The following is a 19,060-nucleotide window of genomic DNA, read 5'->3' on the forward strand; positions in this document are numbered from 1 at the left end:
TTGGAATAAACAGTTAATCTTAAAGAAATAAAGCATATACATAAACCAAGATTGGAAATAAAACCATTATCGAATAAACATGAGTGCTATTCTGTGTCCTAAATTCCTGAAACATTGGTGTCTCATATTTTAGAAGAAATCAATTAAGTCATTTGTGTAAAAAAAAAAAAATATCAGATGTAACTCCCTTTGTGATCATTAACATTTTCATAAGTAACTGTAATTTAATAACACATTTTTTTCTCAGTAACTGTAACTGATTACAATTACTTTTATTTAGTAATTAAACTACGTAATATAGTTACATGTAACTAGTTACTTCCCAACACTGATTGTTTGTTTGCTACATTATAATAAACTCCTTGATGCTGGGTTCCCTCTTGGTCCATTTTTTTCCTCGATTAACAGAATTATTTACGAGTTAAACTCTCCACTTTATATATCAGTGCGAATTTCCAAATTTAATTGAGACTGGTCTAAACTATTTTTCAGTTACCTCAATTATTCAAACATTTCAATTAGTCATCATTAACTGATAGTGCCAACATCCGGTCTTCGATATGTGACTCTGGAGCACAAAAGCAGTTTTAAGTAGCACAAGTATATTTGTAGCAATAGCCAACAATACATCGTATGGGTCAAAATTATAATTTTTTCTTTTATGCCAAAAATCATTAGGATATTAAGTTAAAATCATGTTCCATGAAGATATTTTGTAAATTTCCTACTGTAAATGTATTAAAACTTAATGTTTGTTTAGCAATATGCATTGCTAAGAACTTCATTTGGACAAATTTAAAGATGATTTTCTCAATATTTAGATTTCTTTTGCACCCTCAGATTCCAGATTTTCAAATAGTTGTATCAGACAAATATTTTTATATTAACAAACAATACATCAATGGAAATATTATTTATTCAGCTTTCAGATGATGTTTAAAAACTTGTTGTTGTCCAGGGTCACATATTTTATTTGAAAGTATTATTTCGTGAACTGTTTTAGTACTGATTGTTTCTAAGGTTGTGCGTCCTGCATCAAAAAGCCCCAAAACTAAAATGTGTCGTGTTCCTTTAAGAGCGGACTCCCCTCGGCTCGTCGCAGCTGTCAATCACGCGTCGGTCTCTTTGATCTTCTCTGTTCTAAAGCGCGACTGTTGTTACTTTCAAGTCGCGCCGATCGTCACAGCATAAAGAACTTTTCCTCTGACCCGCGAGTCTCAAACGCTCTTCTGAGCGCGGAAAACAGCGACGACAACAATCAAAAGTACATTTATAAAGTTCGCTCGAATATGCCGCAGCTGAACGGTGGAGGGGGAGATGATCTCGGGGCGAATGATGAGATGATCCCGTTTAAAGATGAAGAAGATCACGAGAAGATCCGAGAGAGCGCGTTCACGGAGAGCGACCTGGCTGATCTCAAATCATCTCTGGTCAATGAATCCGAGATCAGCCAGAACTCAAACTCTGCCGTAAGACCCCGTCAGAGCATGCATTCGTGTGTGTGTGTGTGTGTGTGTGTGTGTGTGCAGATGCTGTGAATGTGTGGTCGTGTGTGTGAAATAAAGTGTGTTTGTGATGAGCAGGTGATCAGAAGAGGACAGCAGGAAGATCAGAGAATCTACACCGATAAACGAGAACATCTGGACGACGGTGAGACTACACACACACACACACACACACACACACACACACACACACACACACACACACACACACACACACACACACAGTCCCCAGAAGTGCTCAAAATGATGTAAAGCGTTCCCTCAAACCATGCGCGTTTTGTTTTTATTTTTTGAGAGGATAGTTTTTACTCCACTTTACTTTTTACCTTTATCTAATCAAGCAACCTCTTGATTGTGTGTCTTTCTTTACACAAATCTGTGCGTGTGGCTTTGCGTGGTTTAGTTTGGGGACAAAACTGTCCCCGGATGTTTACTAAATCAGACAATATTTCTCGTCTGGAACAAGTCAACATAGTGCTTATTTTAGCTTTCTGTGTGTGAATGTGTCTGTGGCAGCCTGATAAAAGCTGAATTGGGGAAATTAAAAACTTTCATCTGTGTCTGATATGTAACTGATGGACTTTTCTTGGGGAAAACCTGAAATCTGCATCATTAAATAAGCTGTTTTTATCTCAAGCCTTTCCGTCATTTGCACTCCAGAACTGAAACTGCTTTGAAGAGGATCTGTGATTGATCATCATTATATATTTACAAGGGAGTCTATAAATACAGCAAACCTAAACAGTTCAGTATGAGGGCTTTACTATAGCGGAAGTTCTTTTTTTTTTTTGGTAGTTGCGCACCTTGCACATTTGCTAACTTTTATTGTTTTGTCTCGCTTTCTCACTTCAAGTGCCCAAACATCAAGATGGTGGGATGTATAAAGCGTCGTATTCTGGATACCCGTTCCTGATGCTGCCCGAGCCGTATCTACCGAACGGACCCGTCTCCCCATCTGTAAGTTGATGACAGCACTGCTGTCCGTCCTCCAGCATTTGATCACTGAAGGTCTGGGTAGTTTGAGACAGGCCTGTAATTGCACTACAGCCTGAGAGGACTTGAGAAAAAGGTCTGGAGAGCCCCGCTCGATGCAATTTGAATCTCAAGCTCAGTAGACTTTCATACATTACTTTAGATCTGTTAAGTCTTACAGCGATGCATGTGCTATTCAGAAATATTTGGATATTCAGACATGGTCCTTTAAGTCATCGTAACAATTGAGGAATATGTAATTGTGTGCATGTATTTGCGTGTGAGCATGTGTGCATGCATGTGTGCAAACTTTATCACTGCGTACTGATGCCTTTGACCGCAACTCAATGGTGCATTATATTAACGGACAAATCTAAAACATTTCGATGATTTTACGTGACATCATTGTCTTATTTGTCATTTATCTGTTGTGTTTCGCTGTGGCATTGTGACTGTGTGGGAATTATGAATGTGAGTGTATTCATAAAGAAAAATGTGCGTACAGTAACTAAACCCAGGTTTTAGCTCGCACAGTGGTTAAAATGCTTCTTGAAAAATGTTCTTATGAAGCTGTAACACCAGTTCTTGATCATATTTTGAGATGTTTCTTGTTTTATTGAAACTATGAGATGAATAGGATTGAGCTGTAGATAAAGTTTTTTGGACGGCAACGTCGTCGACTGTAAAGTGCACAGATGTGCACTGGACAAATCACTCCAAATGTTGTGTCTTTATGAAATCATCAGCAGGTACGGTGATGATGGCTCTGAATGTCTGTGAAATGAAAGCATGTCTCACTTTTTGAAGCATCTTCCAGATCTTTCTTAAATGGGATAGTTCAGCCATAAATTAACATTCTGTCATCATTTACTCTCCCTCAAGTTGTACAAAGCCTGTATGAGTTTCTTGCTTGTTAAACACAAAAGAAGATATTTTGAAGAATGTTGGTAACAAAGCAGTTGCCGGTAGCCATTGACTTGCATATTGTTTTTCCATACTAAACCAATGGCTACCGTCAACCATTTGGCTACCAACATTCTTCAAAGTATCTTCTTTTGTGTTTAACTAATTAGAAGTTTGATTTTTGGGTGAACTTTCCTTTTAACTTCAATGCTGCTCAGTGTCATGTGAGTGTGAATGTGAGTGTTCCCGAGCTCCTCAGGGGTCAGAGATGTCTTACGGGACATGGCCTGATCCGTGGTCACGACACAATCAGAGTTTTTTTTAATACTTTACAATCATTTAATGCTATTTTCAAACATCCCAGCTGAACCGAAACCATTAAATCTTCCAAATTCAAGAACTGTGCTTAGTCCCTAAAAAGTGGAAACTATAGATTATAGTCGTGCACTGCATTCGAACTCAGAGGCTTGTAAAGGACATCTCTTTACCCACAATGCACAGCTAAGCTGTTGATTTTACACAGTACTCGGGGATCCTTTATATGTTAATGATTCAAACTCCAAGTGTATTCCATTCCCAAAGACGAAGCGATTGATTGAAGTTAAAGCGGGGCCTGCGTTCTCGAACAAGCCCCGATCGACATGAGCTCATGATTCAAGCCGCCTTCAGTCTTTGAGTACACAATAGAAGAACATGGGCTTTGTGTCATAATCCATCCAGAGCAGCTCTCTGACTGACAGCGATAAGTAACAGACACTGGATTACACCCTCTTTAAGAAAAAAGCTCTTTAACTTCAATCAGGACACAATGGGCCACTGGAAGGCTTCTCGCCCTGGAAAACCAAAGGCATAGTCAACACACTTCACTACTGCAAAGAAAGCAGGGTTTGATCTAATTCATCCGGAGGGTGATTCGTGTTTAAGAAAACCAAATCGTGTTCAAATACACATATTGATGAGAACCTATTTGAGCGGTCTTTGAAGCGAGCGCCTGCGGATGAATCCGCACAGATATTTATGGAGCCGGAAATGTTTGGGAAATTATCAGAACCCGTCAGATCCCCTCAGGTGTTTGTAGCTGTAATTATTGGTGTGGTCGTGTCTGTTCCGCTGCGAGAGAGAGGGACAGGTGTTTAAAACTGTCTCATCGCCCTGCTCCAACATGTCGACGCAAGATCAGAACTCAAGATCAGAACTGTCGAGCAAATTCTCCTCAGACTTTTATCGAGGTGTGCGGCAGAAGTTGCAGCTGTAATAGTGTCTGGACAGTTAAAGTGGTTTGTTCAGCAGTTAATTTTTTCTGAGAATTGATTCAACCAATTTTCCTGTCCGAAAACTCATTTTGTGATCGTATTTGGTGAAGACTTGAGGCGCCTCACCTTTTAAGGGATGGTTCACCCAAAAATGAAAAATGTGTCATCATTTACTCCCCCTCACACCTGTATGAGTGTCTTTCTTCTGTTGAACACAAAAGAAGAGATTTTGAAGAATGCTGGTAACCAAAGAGCTGACGGCAGCCATTGACTTCCATAGTAAGGAAATAAAATACTGTTTGCGTACCCACATTCTTCAAAATATCTACAAAATATCTTTGCTTCCATCCACTGACTTCCATAGTATGGGCATAAAATACCATGGAAGTATCTTCTTAAAAATGGCCACATTTCCCCAAATATTTTCCAAACAGTGGCCGGTAGCCATTGACTTCCATGGAAATTATGAAAATTAAATAATATGGTCAATAGATCCAGTCAGTGTCAGTAAGGACCAAAAACTGTTTGCTTACCCACATTCTTTAAAATATCTTTGCTGGTAGCCATTGACTTCCATAGTATGGGAAAAAAATACAATGTAAGTGAATGGCTACCGGCAACTTTGTTTCCCAACATTCTTCAAAATGTCTTGTTTTGTGTTCAGCAGAAGAAAGAAACTCGTACAGGATGAGTAAATGATGACAGAATGTTTATTTCTGGCTGAACTTTGCCCTTGATAAAGTGCTGGAAATTGAGCTTTGATGTAGAAACACAGATGAATCAAAAGCAAAGAAGGATTTATTTGAAAACTCCTACTTCTTAAAATCAGCGTTTTGATTTTTTATTAGACGGCTGCCTGGCATATATTTCATATCGGTGTTTATGCTACTGTACGTCTTGTCGTCAACACTTTCTCTTAATGAATCAGCCCGCCACTCGTCTTGACTAAAGCTCAGTAAAAGTGAAAGAAAATCCCCCACTTCAAGGCATCCATAGGCTTCTGACAGTCATCGATGACAGTCGAGACACAGTCTGTGACGCATGTGTGATGTGAGCAGGTGTTTTGTCTAGTGGACCTGGCAGGAGTGTGACGGCTCGTTCTCACCCAGGTGTGTGAAGTTACTCGTGGGCTGGAAGAGACTAGAGTCACACCAGAGTCTGGCCATTGAAAGTGCTGCTGAAAGATGACAGTCACATTGTTTTCTGATAAAATCATGGCGCTGATGTTCACTGTAGGGCTGGAGATTGATACTGAATTTGTGAATCAGTTTGATTCTGATTCACAAACTCTTGATTCCATTCTATTTTCATTTGATATCAGTTCATTTTGGATATATATATATATATATATATATATATATATATATATATAGTTTTGTTCACATATATATATATATATATATATATATATATATATATATTTGTAGATATGATTAACACCAACATTTTATAAAAATGTTTAAATTAAGTTTTGATTTTTTTATATTAGTTTATATATTTAATGATATAATTATGTTTCTAATTCAATTTGGTGTTAAAATATAAATATTTAAATTTTGGCTGTCATAAAGTTTTTTTTCTTTTTTTATTGATTTTCAATAATTAACAAACATAAACACATACCAGAACCCCCTTGAGCTCAAGTGAATAAAAGAAAAAATATAATATAATAATAATATATAATATAATTACAATAATAAAAACAGTAATACAAAATCAACAGTTTAAGTGAAGATATGATTAATATGTAATATATTGTATATATTTAACAAAATGTTCCTCTCTAGAAGTATTTTTCTAGCTAACTAACAAGTTTATGGACATTGAATGGCTTTTAATGTTGCGTGACATTGATTGCAAGTTGTTTTATTGATGTCTTCCCACAGTTTTTCTTCCAGCAGATTTGAAAGCTGAGTCTGTTTCATTTCAAAAGTAACAAAGCACAAAGCACACTGAGATTATTTGCTGGTGAACTACAAATAATGTTAGTGAGGTTTAGTTCATGTATCCATTGAAAACAGACCAAAAGCGGAATTTAAGAAAATGTATCAAAATGAAGATTGATTCAAATGGAGAAATCAGTGTTTTCAGCCATAACATTCAATGCAAACAGACCACAAACTCGGTTTTAATAGTAGGTTGTATGTGTGGAATACTGTTGTGTTGTGAAGTTCATCCCATTTTACATGAGTTAGGATGAGGTTGGATTCCTTCGTGCTATTGACTCAGTTGTTGTGTCTTAGATGAGTTCACAGCAGTCATTTGTGAATTGCTCCGTAGATTCCCACTGATTTGTGACGTCTCACACTTGTTTTAAGCAGTGTTTCAGTGGAAACGAAGAGTCTTAAACCTCCGTAGAGGTTCCTGTGATAACGTGCGTGTGTGTGTGTGTGTGTTGGGCCGTACCCAGCTGTGGCAGTCAGCAGCACGCTGGTAGATGGGTATCAGATGGGAGCAGGATTAGGCCGTGTGATCACACCCATGTGTGCCGCCCCATGTGGCTGCTGAGGCTCCAGTAGGTCTGGCCCGGCACTAATTCGGGGTGCTGGGGGCGTTGGCTGACCCCAACAGTGGGAAGTGCAGCGCAGGCTCTTGTGTGACAAACTCAGCATGTGTCCCAGAATTCATAGTTCCTGTTCTTTTGCTCTGGTTGTGTGTTTATGAGGGGCAAAGACCATAAAGGACAGGTCTGAGTGATGCGGGGTGACCAGACGTCCTGTTTTTCCCAGGACAGTCCCGTATGTCGCTCTATTTTTAGTCCTGATTTTGAATAAATCATGTTTTGTCCCGTATTTCAAAATTTCTTTACGACTGGGTGACCAGAGCGAGTGTTCGGTTCAGCCAAAACAGCCTAATTAAAGATAACCGAGCTCGTTTTAGAACAAAATTACCATCCAATCACAATTCGTTATCGATTAACTCGCGCGATCAGTTCACCTTGTGCCTGAATTGACAAATGCACACACAGTTGTCCATCGTGTGAAGTATCTCACATAAAAAGTGAACATAAACAGGTGGGTGAATATGTGGCATGTGTCAGTAATTACAATCTGTGCATTCAGTTTTAAAGGGACAGCAGCCTAATTAAGTACAAGTCTGTCATTAATGTTAATCAAACAACAAAATATGTTATTTATACATGTTAAATAAACCTGTTGTATTTGAAAAACTAGTTATTTAATCTGTATCTCTATCGTAGGGTTTGTAATTTGCTTCTTTGTTATTTTTTTTTATTTAAAAAAATAAATATTTTAATAAAATTTCTGATATCGTGGTCATATTGCCCACCCTAGCATGATGTCATGATACGACGGATGTTACATCACAGATATGAAACATCATGTCTGGAACCGAATGTTGGTTTCTGGGTGAACTGTCCCTTTAAGAGAATCGATCACAACTGTATCACGTAATCTGTTTGTAAAGCTGCTGGATCTGTCTGGAGGATTTGGACCTTGAGAAAATTTGGTGACAAATATTGTGCATACATTTGATTTTAAAAAAAAATTTGAAAGTGGAACATTTTGTGAAAGTTTGATTTTCAAAGCCCTCTACATGATATGAGCAGAATTTGGCTCTTAAAGCTACAGGCACACGTACAACATTACCCTGATAGGTGAATATAATAGATCCATCCGTTCATCATTGATAAACCAATGTTCATTCAGTAAAAATATGAACCAAATTAAGCCAGCAAAATATAAAGCAATTTTGTTCTCACTATTAACTACGACTTTTGCCTCAATAAACCGCTGATTATTAACAGTCAGCAAGGTAGTTGTTAAGTTTAGGTATGGATTAATGGATCTAAAATCTATGATCATGCAGAATAAGACATTAATATGTGCTTTATAAGTACTAATAAACAGCCAATATGCTAGTAATATGCATGCTTATAAGCAACTAGTTAATAGTGAGAATTGGTCCTTAAAATAAAAGTGTTACCATTATTATTATTTTTTTTTAGTAACAGATACCACATAATTGTTTTCCCAAGCGTTCTGGGAACTTGCAGAACATTACGTAAAATTGTTTGCTCAGATGATTCAACTCGGGAAGTTCAGTACAAACACATTTGACGTATTCTTGTCTAGTTCGCACAAAACAACTCTACTAAGTACAAAAAAATGTTCAAGCTACTTAAAAGTGCCTTTTGCAATATATATATATATATTTTTAATATTTCAGCAGTTTTCTGCACATCTATATCTCTTTGTCATCAAGTTGCTTTACATGAACGTTGGTGTTATATATAAAGCCACTGAACTGTTCACTGGTGTTTTGACCAGACAAGCTTTCTGTAGTACTTGCTGTTGTCACCTGCGTATCATTGTGTTTTCGGTTTCCATGTCTTTTGGGACAGAGGTTAACAGGATGGTTGACTAACCTACTTAGCCACCACGTCAGCACTCTCTAGTGTATCCTGATCTGTGAATTAACGAGAAGCACGTGGCGTTGAAGCCGTCGCCGCTCGTCGACCACATCACTGGGCTCTCAGTGATCTCAGTGTTATCTGTGTTACTGGATGATGTTTAAATGAGCAGACAGTCGGATTTGCACCACGCAGAACCAGTGTTGGCCAGTAACTAGTAGTGTAACTAATTACTAATTAGATTATTACACAGTTACCATCCATAAAACAGCTTGTTACTTACTTTTGAAGTCCAACATACCAATAATTCCTAGATTTATTTTCATAATTTTCACGACTCTATATACTCTATACTGTTACAACACTTTATTAATGAATGCTACAGCATACTGTAGTATTCGTGAACTGTAAAAAATACTGTAGTATACTTGACCCTACAGTTGTAGAAAACTAAAAGTCATTTGTTTGTATTGCCACAGCAGCTTTAGAATTACCACAACAAAAGAATTCAAGTACTTTACTATAGCATGGTGCTATAAATTACTAGTGTTTTTTTCCCAAGTGTAACCGGAGTAACTAGTAACGAGTGATAAATGAGATTTTTTGAGTAACGAGCCCAATGCTACTCAGAAGGTTTTGTGGATCATTAGAGAGAGGAAGGCGCTCTACCTGCGGCTCGTGGAAATGCAGACGTTAATTTCATCTGGAGCGAAACGTTACCGCAAAGCGATCGCTTTAAAAGTAGGGACATCCAAGATCTGCTGCCCACTGCCTTTCAGATGTTATGAAACGTGGTTTTCCGTGCGGTTTTCCCCCCCTTATGATCCAACTGGAAAACATTTAGCTTCTAAAAATAGCGCTCCGCTTATGGGACCGAGGTCTTGGATCTCGAGGAAAAAAAAAAAGAAGGAATGCATAACGTTTTAATGGCAAACATAAAAGTAAGTCTCTTCTCAGAAGTCCCCGTTTTTAGGGTAACCCCCGCTTCTGCCCTCATGAACAGTTGTGGAGCTGCTGCTGCTGCTGCGTGATGACGGTGGGGCATCGAGCGCTCTTTCAAACGCCGCGCGCGTTTGTTTTCATCAGCACACGCGTGTGCGTGACATGCATCCTACATCCTGTGCACAGTGTGATCTCAGCGCGAGGTTTCTCTGTCTCAGTGAGAGTGAGGCGTGCTGTGGTTATGCGTGAGTATTTGTGCAACTGTGCATTTACTACAATGCAAACAGAGCCACTGGAGGAGGAGAGCGCGAGTGTTTCCCTCCGTCTCTCTCTCTCTCTGTCTGCATCTTATCTGATGCTCGGAGGAGGTGTGGGTGGAGGGGTGTGGAGTAAACACGGCCTGCTTGCGGAAGGGAGTCAGCAGTAAACACCGAGGCTGGTAACCACGCAGCGCACCTGGTGCACCTTGTTGCGAACGACTTTAAACAGTCACAGGCGCTCGCTTTCTTTCTTAACCGTTTCACGGCCGGAGAGTGTCTGCGTGCCTAATGAGTGCCTTCTGACCGGAAACAAGGGATAGAAAGCTTTCATGGATGTATAAACCATACTTTATACACAGAATTGAAATTTGTACATTTGTAAACTGCACATAAATAACTTTTGTTTACATTCATTTAAACAATTGCATTTTTCCCTACACCTCTACATCTGCGTATGTGACCCTGCAGCACAAAAGCAGTCTTAAGTCTCTGGGGTATATTTGTAGCAATAGCCAAAAATACATTGATTGGGTTCAAATTATTGATTTTCTTGATGATTAGGATATTAAGTAAAGATCATGTTCCATTAAAATATTTAGTGAATTTCCTACTGTATACTTAATTTTTGATTAGTGATATGCATTGCTAAGAACTTCATTTGGACAACTTTAAAGATGATTTTCTCAATATTTAGATTTTTTTTGCACTCTCAGATTGCAGATTTTCAAATATTGTCCTAACAAACCATACACCAATGGAAAGATAATTTATTCAGCTTATTCAACTTATTCATCTCAGTTTGAAAAAATGACCGTTATGACTGGTTTTGTGGTAAAGGGTCACATATTAGTGATATATTCCATTTCTACTGTGTTATTCCTGTGTATGTCTGCACTATTTCCGTACATTCTTCTGCACTGCAAGCTCCTGTCATCAAATGCCTTGTCTGTGTAAACATACATGGTAATAAAACTCTTTCTGACTTCTGACTTATATAAAGCTACTGCGTCACATTTCTGAGACATAACTATGATCAAACATACTTTAAAAGTGATTAGTGTGACTGCACAGATGTCATAAGAGCAACTGGTAACACTTTAGTACAGGGACCAGTTCTCACTATTAACTAGTTGCTTCTTAGCATGCCTGTTATTAACATGTTGAATGTTTATTAGTACTTATAAAGCACATATTCTACATTTCTGATCCTACTTAACAACTGCATCACTAACTATTAACAAGCATCAACATATATTTGCTCATCTCTCAATCATTGCATTGCATAGCATTATCATCAGGATCATTTAAATCTGATCAGACATATTATTGGAAATATAGATGACGCTCATATTTACGTTTGTTATATATTTACATAACAAGCATCAGAATTTCATCGTACTTTTTGGCCATACACATTTCTGTCTTAAACAGAGCTGATTCAGTTGAAAACTCCCTGGTGTTTACGGCCGATGAAGCTCATCTCCTGACGAGTATGAGTGAGATTTACGGCGGGGTGAGCTCAGCTCTAAAGACTAACGCATCAGATCCAAACGGTGACAGTATTTGCTCTTGATTTAGACCCGAGCCTCACTCTCGTCGTTAATTTATGCCGACTCCTGCTTTTAATTATTTCTTCTGCAGCCAAATGTTCTGCTTTCTGATGAAAGGAAACCAGAGAGGCTTTTGGGACAAAACGGTTGACTCGGTCTGAGGGTCTGCTAGAGTCTGTGGGATGTAAAGGGTGGGCGGGCGTGTTTTGACAGAGCTTTGTGTGTGTTTGGTTGTTTGAGTACAGTTGTGTGCGGTAAGATCTTGTGGTTTACCATGGAAAAATGAGACCAGACTGAGCCTTCACTCCTCACCTGAAAAACAAAGCAGCCCTGCAAACACAGGCAACGAGATGCGAGTGTTCAGCCACTCTGTTCTTGTAGGGGTTCAGCTGTTGAAGATGTGCTGTTAACTCCACTTTTAATAGGAGGTTTGTTAGTAGAGTAATATGTCACTCATTGTACGGTAACTGTGCTGTTTTTATCATGTCATTTGCACTGCTAAACTGCACAGTAAAAAAATGTTTTTTTGACGTTGTAAATAAAGCTAGTGTTTGTTTAGTAGTGAAAATACCTTTTCAGGCTTCTTTTAGTTCTTTTAGTAGTTTCTTTGTAATTATTTGTGAAATTCACAAGCAAATTTGTGATAGTAAAGTAAGTTTCATAGTAAATCCTACTGTTTTGTTTCTTCATGGCCATTATATTTCCTTTCTGGACAGAAAATACAGGTTTTCCTGCAATATTACCAATAAATGTTTTGTGTCAGTCCCATTTAGAATGTTTTAATGGTCTAATGTTACGGGGATAAAAACTAATTTTTCAATTTAAAAAGTTATTTATTTTTTATTTTTATTTCATTTGATTTTTGTTTTAGTCATTTTAGTATGCTACATCAAGTTAAACTAAATTAAAATGAGAAATGTTGGCTTGGCAACTACTGTAGCGGAGATTAAAAATATATATATTCTATTCCAGTTAATGTTTATTTTATTTCAAGTAACAAAAATATATTTTAAAGGTTTTAATTTTAATTTCAGTTAATTATAATAACCCTGTTAGAATTACATCTATCTCTCTCTCTCTCTCTTTATATATATATATATATATATATATATATATATATAGTAATATTAAAGATGCATGAAAAAAATTATATTGTAATATTAAAGAAGGCTGGAGGAAAAAATATTTATATAGTAATATTAAAGAAGTATGTGGAAAAAAAAAAAAAAATATATATATATATATATATATATATATATATATATATATATATATATATATATATATAGTCATTAAAGAAGGCTGGAGGAAAAATATATATATAGTAATATTAAAGAAGGCTGTGAAAAAAAGAAAATATATATATATATATATATAAGTCATTAAAGAAGGCTGGAAAAATGGATAATGTCCTTGCAGAAAATTAGCAGCATTTTTTCTTTCAGCCCTAAAATGCAATATTCAATGCATAATTTAAAATATGGGTAAAATGCCTGTAAAAAGCAATACAGAATATTCCTCTATTAACACTGTACACTGGGTCTGTAATTTTACAGACATTTCTTATAGTGCATCAATGAACAAAACAATTGCAAATTAGTACTGGATAAATGTAATGCCGAGCGGCTGGTTTTTCACCCTCGGCAGTGTGTTATAGAAGCGTCCCGCCAGTGAAGGATGAGGATGATGTGTTTGTCTGTATGACTCCATGAGGAGCGCGGTGGGCCACAGCTCTGCACGCTGCTCTTTCCCATGTTGCTGTTGGCCTTTAATGAAACTGCACTCGAACGTCAGACAGAGACGTTTACTGGCAGCTCGGAGCTGCTCTTCATTAGCGTCTTGGCTCCGGGATGCCGCTCCTGGAATCACTGGGAATTATGGGATGCAGGGGCAGGCGAATCCAGCGCCGGTTCGCTCTGAGGAGGCAGAAGACCACATATTTACATTACAAATCATCACCAAACAATGCTCCTGACCGCAGGACAAATAAGATGCAGTGTTCAGAGCGGGACTGGAGAGGAGGGTCACACGTTTCAATGGACTGCAGTCTATAGGGGCTTTGTTTTATGCAAAAATTATATGGTAAGGTGGCTTGCTGTGTTATTTGTCCAGATGATCGATTTGCTTGAGTGCAAAACTCTGCAGAATGTGACACAAAACTTCATCTGCTCCAGATAACCGCTTTTTAAATTAAAAATTCTTAAATTATCAGAGCAGTTGGTGCACTGTAAAGAAATTCTTCCTATTTCAACTTACAAACTTAAGTTCAGTTGCTGCCTTAAATTATTAAGTATAATCCGCTTGGTTGTAGAAGTCATTTCAAGTTAAATTACATTAAACCAACTTTAAAAAATCAAGTTGAATTTAAAAAGTTGAATTTGCTCAACATATTTTGATGAGTTAAAATAATGCAGAAACATTGACTTTGCATGAAATGCACATGCAAAAAGTAAATATGTAATCTGTTGTTGTCAAAATTACCGTTACTTTGGTTCCAAGTCAATACTAAAAAAAAAAAAAAAAGTACAAAATGACTGTGTGTTTCTTAAAGTTGTAATATCAATAATAATACAATTTCTTAAAACATTTCAAACATGGTCCATGTTTTAATTTAAACAGTTAACCTTTGTTGTGCATAACTAGTAAAGCAATGGTTTTTAAATGGATTTACATTTAAAGCATTAATTAAACTGTTAAAATTTCATGCATTCATTTTATTAACACAGTTTTTGGTAATCATTTTGTGTTTAAGCACAAAATCCATAAAAATTAAAGCACATAACATTTCTAAAAAGATAAAACTTATTTTTACTTAGGGCCCTATTGTTGTTGAAATGTTAATAAAATGTTAAAATTTATGATTTTAAGTGATTATATATGCATTTATAAAAACAGAATCCAGAAAACAACCAATTTAGTAAAATTAAACCGAATTAAGGAAAAAATAAAACTGATTCATGGGGCTTTTTGTTTTTGTGCTCTGAAGAGCGTCAAAGGTTTCTATTTGCAATGTGTTTTTGCAGCGTTGAACATTGTAGCCAATCATAGAGATGTTTGTTGAACACATGAACGCAGTAGCCAATCAGAGGTCAGAATTGTGTTTGATTAATTTTTTTTTTTTTTCATTTTTAAATCAGTATGTACTTAATTGAAAAATATTCTAAAGCTTCATGCTAATGTTTAAATCTGTTATTTGATTGTAAATGCATTATGTATTCTAATAGTTTATTTATTTATTTTTTTATTTTTTTTCAAAAAACTCGGCCAATCAGATTTGAGATTTGTAGTAATGAATGATTTACAGGTTTAATGTTTCTACCCTTAGTCTTGAGTCTCTGGGGTATATTTGTAGCAATAGCCAAAAATACAATATGTGAGCCTGGAGCACAAAAGCAGTCTTGAGTCTCTGGGGTATATTTGTAGCAATAGCCAAAAATACATTGTATGAGTCAAAATTATAAATTTTTCTTTTATGCCAAAAATCATTAGGATATTAAGTAAAGATCATGTTCCATGAAGATATTTAGTAAATGTCCTACCATAAATATATCAAAACTTAATTTTTGATTAGTAATATGCATTGATAAGAACTTCATTTGAACAACTTTAAAGATGATTTTCTCAATATTTAGATTTTTTTGCACCCTCAGATTCCAGATTTTTCTCAGACAAATATTGTCCTCCTAACAAACCACACATCAATGGAAAGATAATTTATTCAGCTTTCAGATGATGTAGAAATCTCAATTTCTGAAAAATTGACACTTATGACTGGTTTATTATGACTTATGACAAAACCAGTCATAAGGGTAAATTTTTGTAATTGAGATTGCCGAAATTGAGGAAATTTACAAAATATCTTCATGCAACATGATCTTTACTTAATATCCTAATGATTTTTGGCATGAAAGAAAAATGGATAATTTTGACCCATACAATGTATTTTTGTCTAAATACCCGTGCTACTCAGTTCCAGGGTCACATATACAGTAGATGTGCTTGTCTTCAGCGATGAGGGCCGTCGTCATGTAGCTGCGTGGATCTCATGTATCCAACCTCCTCAACATAAAAAGACTTAGAGAAGCTCCACAACACGAGCCCTCAGAGCTGCGAGATGAAAGTCTGAACATCAAATCAATGCTCCAGTCGATAAAAACACGACGAGAGATTAAAGAGCAGAGGATCAGGCTGCAGCGTGCTAATAGACGACACGAGAGCCAATCGGCCGAGGCTTTAATTGATGCGAGCCGGAATAATGTGTGAAGGTGTTATAATGGTCACGAGCAGATCTTCAGAGAGCTCAGCGTGCTCCTTTAATCAAACTGCTCTCCAGACACATTAGAGCTTGCATCACACTGCTCCTTCACCGGCGCCTTTGTGTATGATGTTTGATATTCAGTCAAACTATTTTACATTAATATCATCGAATTTTCACCTGCTGGAACATAAAACAGGTGAAAAGATCCTACAACCCCAACCACATCTACAGATCAGAAGACCACAGAGGACTGTTTTCACACCAGACACCTGTTTCTACTGTTGAACACAAAAGATGATGTTTTGGAAAATGTTGGGTAACAAAAAAGTTTCTGGCCCCTACTGTCTTCCATAGTATTGTTTTTTCAACTGCCCGGTTTCCCAGATTCTTCAAAACATCATCTTCTGTGTTCAACAGAAGCAAGGAACTCATACTGGTGTGGAATAACACGAGGGTGAATAAATGATGTCAGAATGTTCATTTCTAGGTGAACTGTCTCTTTAAGAAGGATTAGAATTCCAGAGCAGACTGTTGTTACAAATCATCATAACCTCTTAAAGTGAAAATATCCTCCAGCTTGTCTTAAATCCCCAGAGTATTTAATGAATTTATTGGGTTGTTTCAAAGGTAAATCATTACAACATAACACTAGCTACATATAACAAATATTACTATAACTATGGATGTGAACAAGTGCTCTGAAGTGACACAGATAATGTAAATAATGATGATGCATTCTCAAAAAAAGGGTACAAAAGCTGTCACTTGGGATGGAATCTTTTCAAAACGTATACTTTTGTACCTAAAGTGTCCATATTAGTACCTAAAAGGTACAAAAGTGTACTTTTTGAAAAGATTCCATCCCGGTGACAGCTTTTGTACCTTTTTTTTGAGAGTGTGACTTTGGTTCCGACTACCGAAATGTTAGTATAGTGTACTTAAATTGACACAATTTCGCTGATTTAGTTTGTTTTTATCTCTTCCAATGAAAATAGTGCCAAAAGAAGCCAACGCATCAAGCTTTGCGCGTCACCAAGAGACAGTTTATCTGAATTCTATAATCGAGTTGATCAGCAGTTTATCCTCAGACTTCTTTGTAAGAAGAGTGTCATGAATCCAGAGCAGATACGTCAGGTTTCCTCCGAAGAGCTCGTCTGTGGTGTCTGAGATGGTGGTCTTGACCTGTTTTCACTGCAGTGTGGGTGTTTGACGTCACCGCAGCGCAGTCCAGATCTGCTGTCTAGCACAAAGACACAGATAACCCTGTCAGGATGTATTATCTCATGCTGTAACAGGAAGTGATGTCACAGATGAAAGATCCCATGACTTGATTTCCTCTTCCCACCTGATCAGAATTCAGTGCTCTGTTAGGTTTATAACACTGTCTGTATATGTGTATATATAGACGTTATAATATATTATAGACATTATAATTTTTTTTAAATATTATTGCAATTTAACATAACGGTTTTCAATTCTAATATACTTTAAACTGTAATGTATTTCTGTGATGCACAGCTGTATTTTCAGCAGCATTGCTGCGGTCTTCAGTGTCACATGATCTTCAGAAATCATTCTAATATGATGATTTATTATCAATGTTGGAAACAGTTGTGTTGTTTTGTTTATTTTATTTTATTATTATTAAAAAAAAAATTGTATTTTTTTTGTCAGGATTCTTTGATGAATAAAAACTTTAAAATAATAGTATTTATTTAAAGTAGAAATAGTTTCTAACAATATACACTACTGTTCAAAAGTTTGGGGTCTGTACTTTATTTTTCTTTCTTTTTCTGAAAGGATTTAATAATTTTATTCAGCAAGGATGTGTTGATAAATTGATATAAATTGAATAATTTCTACAAAAGTGATAGTAAAGAATTATGATGTTAGAAAACATTTCTACTTTAAATAAATGCTATTCTTTGTAACTTTTTTTTATTCATCAAAGAATCCTGAAAAAAAAGTATCAAATGTTCCAATAAATATATTTCCAACATTGATAATAAATCAGCATATTTTCATGATTTCTGAAGATCATGTGACACTGAAGACTGGAGTAATGATGCTGAAAATACAGCTGCACATCACAGAAATACATTACACTTTAACAGATATTCAAATAGAAAATCATCATTTGAAGTGTAATATTTCACAATATTATTATTATTTTTTTTGTAGTTATGATCAAATAAATGCAGCCTTTATGAGCAGAAAATGCTTTAAAAAAAAAAAAAAAAAAAAAAAAAAAAAAGGGTTAAAGGATTTTTTTACAAAATTGTACTGATCCCACACTCAACATTAAACATTTGAAGTGGATCAAAAAAGTTCATCAAAGTTGTTCTAAGACAAGAACGCATTTTGGTTTTAGAAGAGCTTTGATGAAACTGACTATCCTGTTCATAACGGCAGTCTTTTTACTTGTGCAGTATAAATCAAAAAACATGGGCCTTTGCCATTGGGAGTTTGGTTAGCAAACATACAAAGCATCCAAAAACATTTTCTTCATAAGAAGCCACAGGATCAAGCCGCTTCATGCTGCTTTCCTCTGGTTTAATATGATTGATATCTGCAGCCACAAATAACAGATTACTTAAGCCAAACCCTTAAAATAAAAACCACGCTCAGCTACAAAAACATATATCACATCCGTGAGGAGCGGCGTGATGACGTCACACTGCTTCAGCAACTCTATCACAGACTAAACATCACGTCCGCATGCTGCCAAAAGGAAAAAATGCATCCTTGTGTAATATTTTCCTGCAGTTTATTCCTTCATGTCCACTGCTGGGCCGATTCAGTGCTTCGTTATGTTTTAAATGCACAGTTGACCCAAAGATAAACCTTCATCATTCACTCACTCTTCACGCGGTGAAAGATAATGTGCTCTGCAACCGATAACTAAAAAAACAGCCCATTATTCACTAAAAGCTCCCTCTCATTGGCACTCGTGAAGTTTGATGTCGGTCAAACATCGCTGGTTGTGGTGCATGTGATGAATATAAACCGCATGTTTGAACGTTTTGAACAGTTTTTTGTCGTTTC

At 36.4% G+C, this 19,060-nt stretch overlaps 1 protein-coding gene across 10 annotated transcripts in view; it reads left to right on the top strand.

Annotated features, from left to right (window-relative positions):
- Positions 1-1,111: 1,111 nt before the first annotated feature.
- The window catches only part of LOC109067898 (lymphoid enhancer-binding factor 1-like), a 62,132-nt gene continuing 44,183 nt past the window's right edge, over positions 1,112-19,060 (top strand). For 4 of the 10 annotated variants that reach the window (XM_042748345.1, XM_042748347.1, XM_042748348.1 and 1 more), the window contains exons 1-3: positions 1,113-1,469; positions 1,584-1,650; positions 2,359-2,462. In XM_042748345.1, the coding sequence (XP_042604279.1) occupies positions 1,290-1,469; positions 1,584-1,650; positions 2,359-2,462 (351 nt within the window). In that variant the 5' untranslated portion in view covers positions 1,113-1,289. Of the gene's footprint in view, positions 1,470-1,583; positions 1,651-2,358; positions 2,463-19,060 lie in introns of all 10 variants that reach the window. The other 6 variants (XM_042748344.1, XM_042748346.1, XM_042748352.1 and 3 more) reach the window with 4 other exon arrangements.

The sequence above is a fragment of the Cyprinus carpio genome, chromosome B21, assembly GCF_018340385.1.
Source record: "Cyprinus carpio isolate SPL01 chromosome B21, ASM1834038v1, whole genome shotgun sequence".
Taxonomy (NCBI): Eukaryota; Metazoa; Chordata; class Actinopteri; order Cypriniformes; family Cyprinidae; genus Cyprinus; species Cyprinus carpio.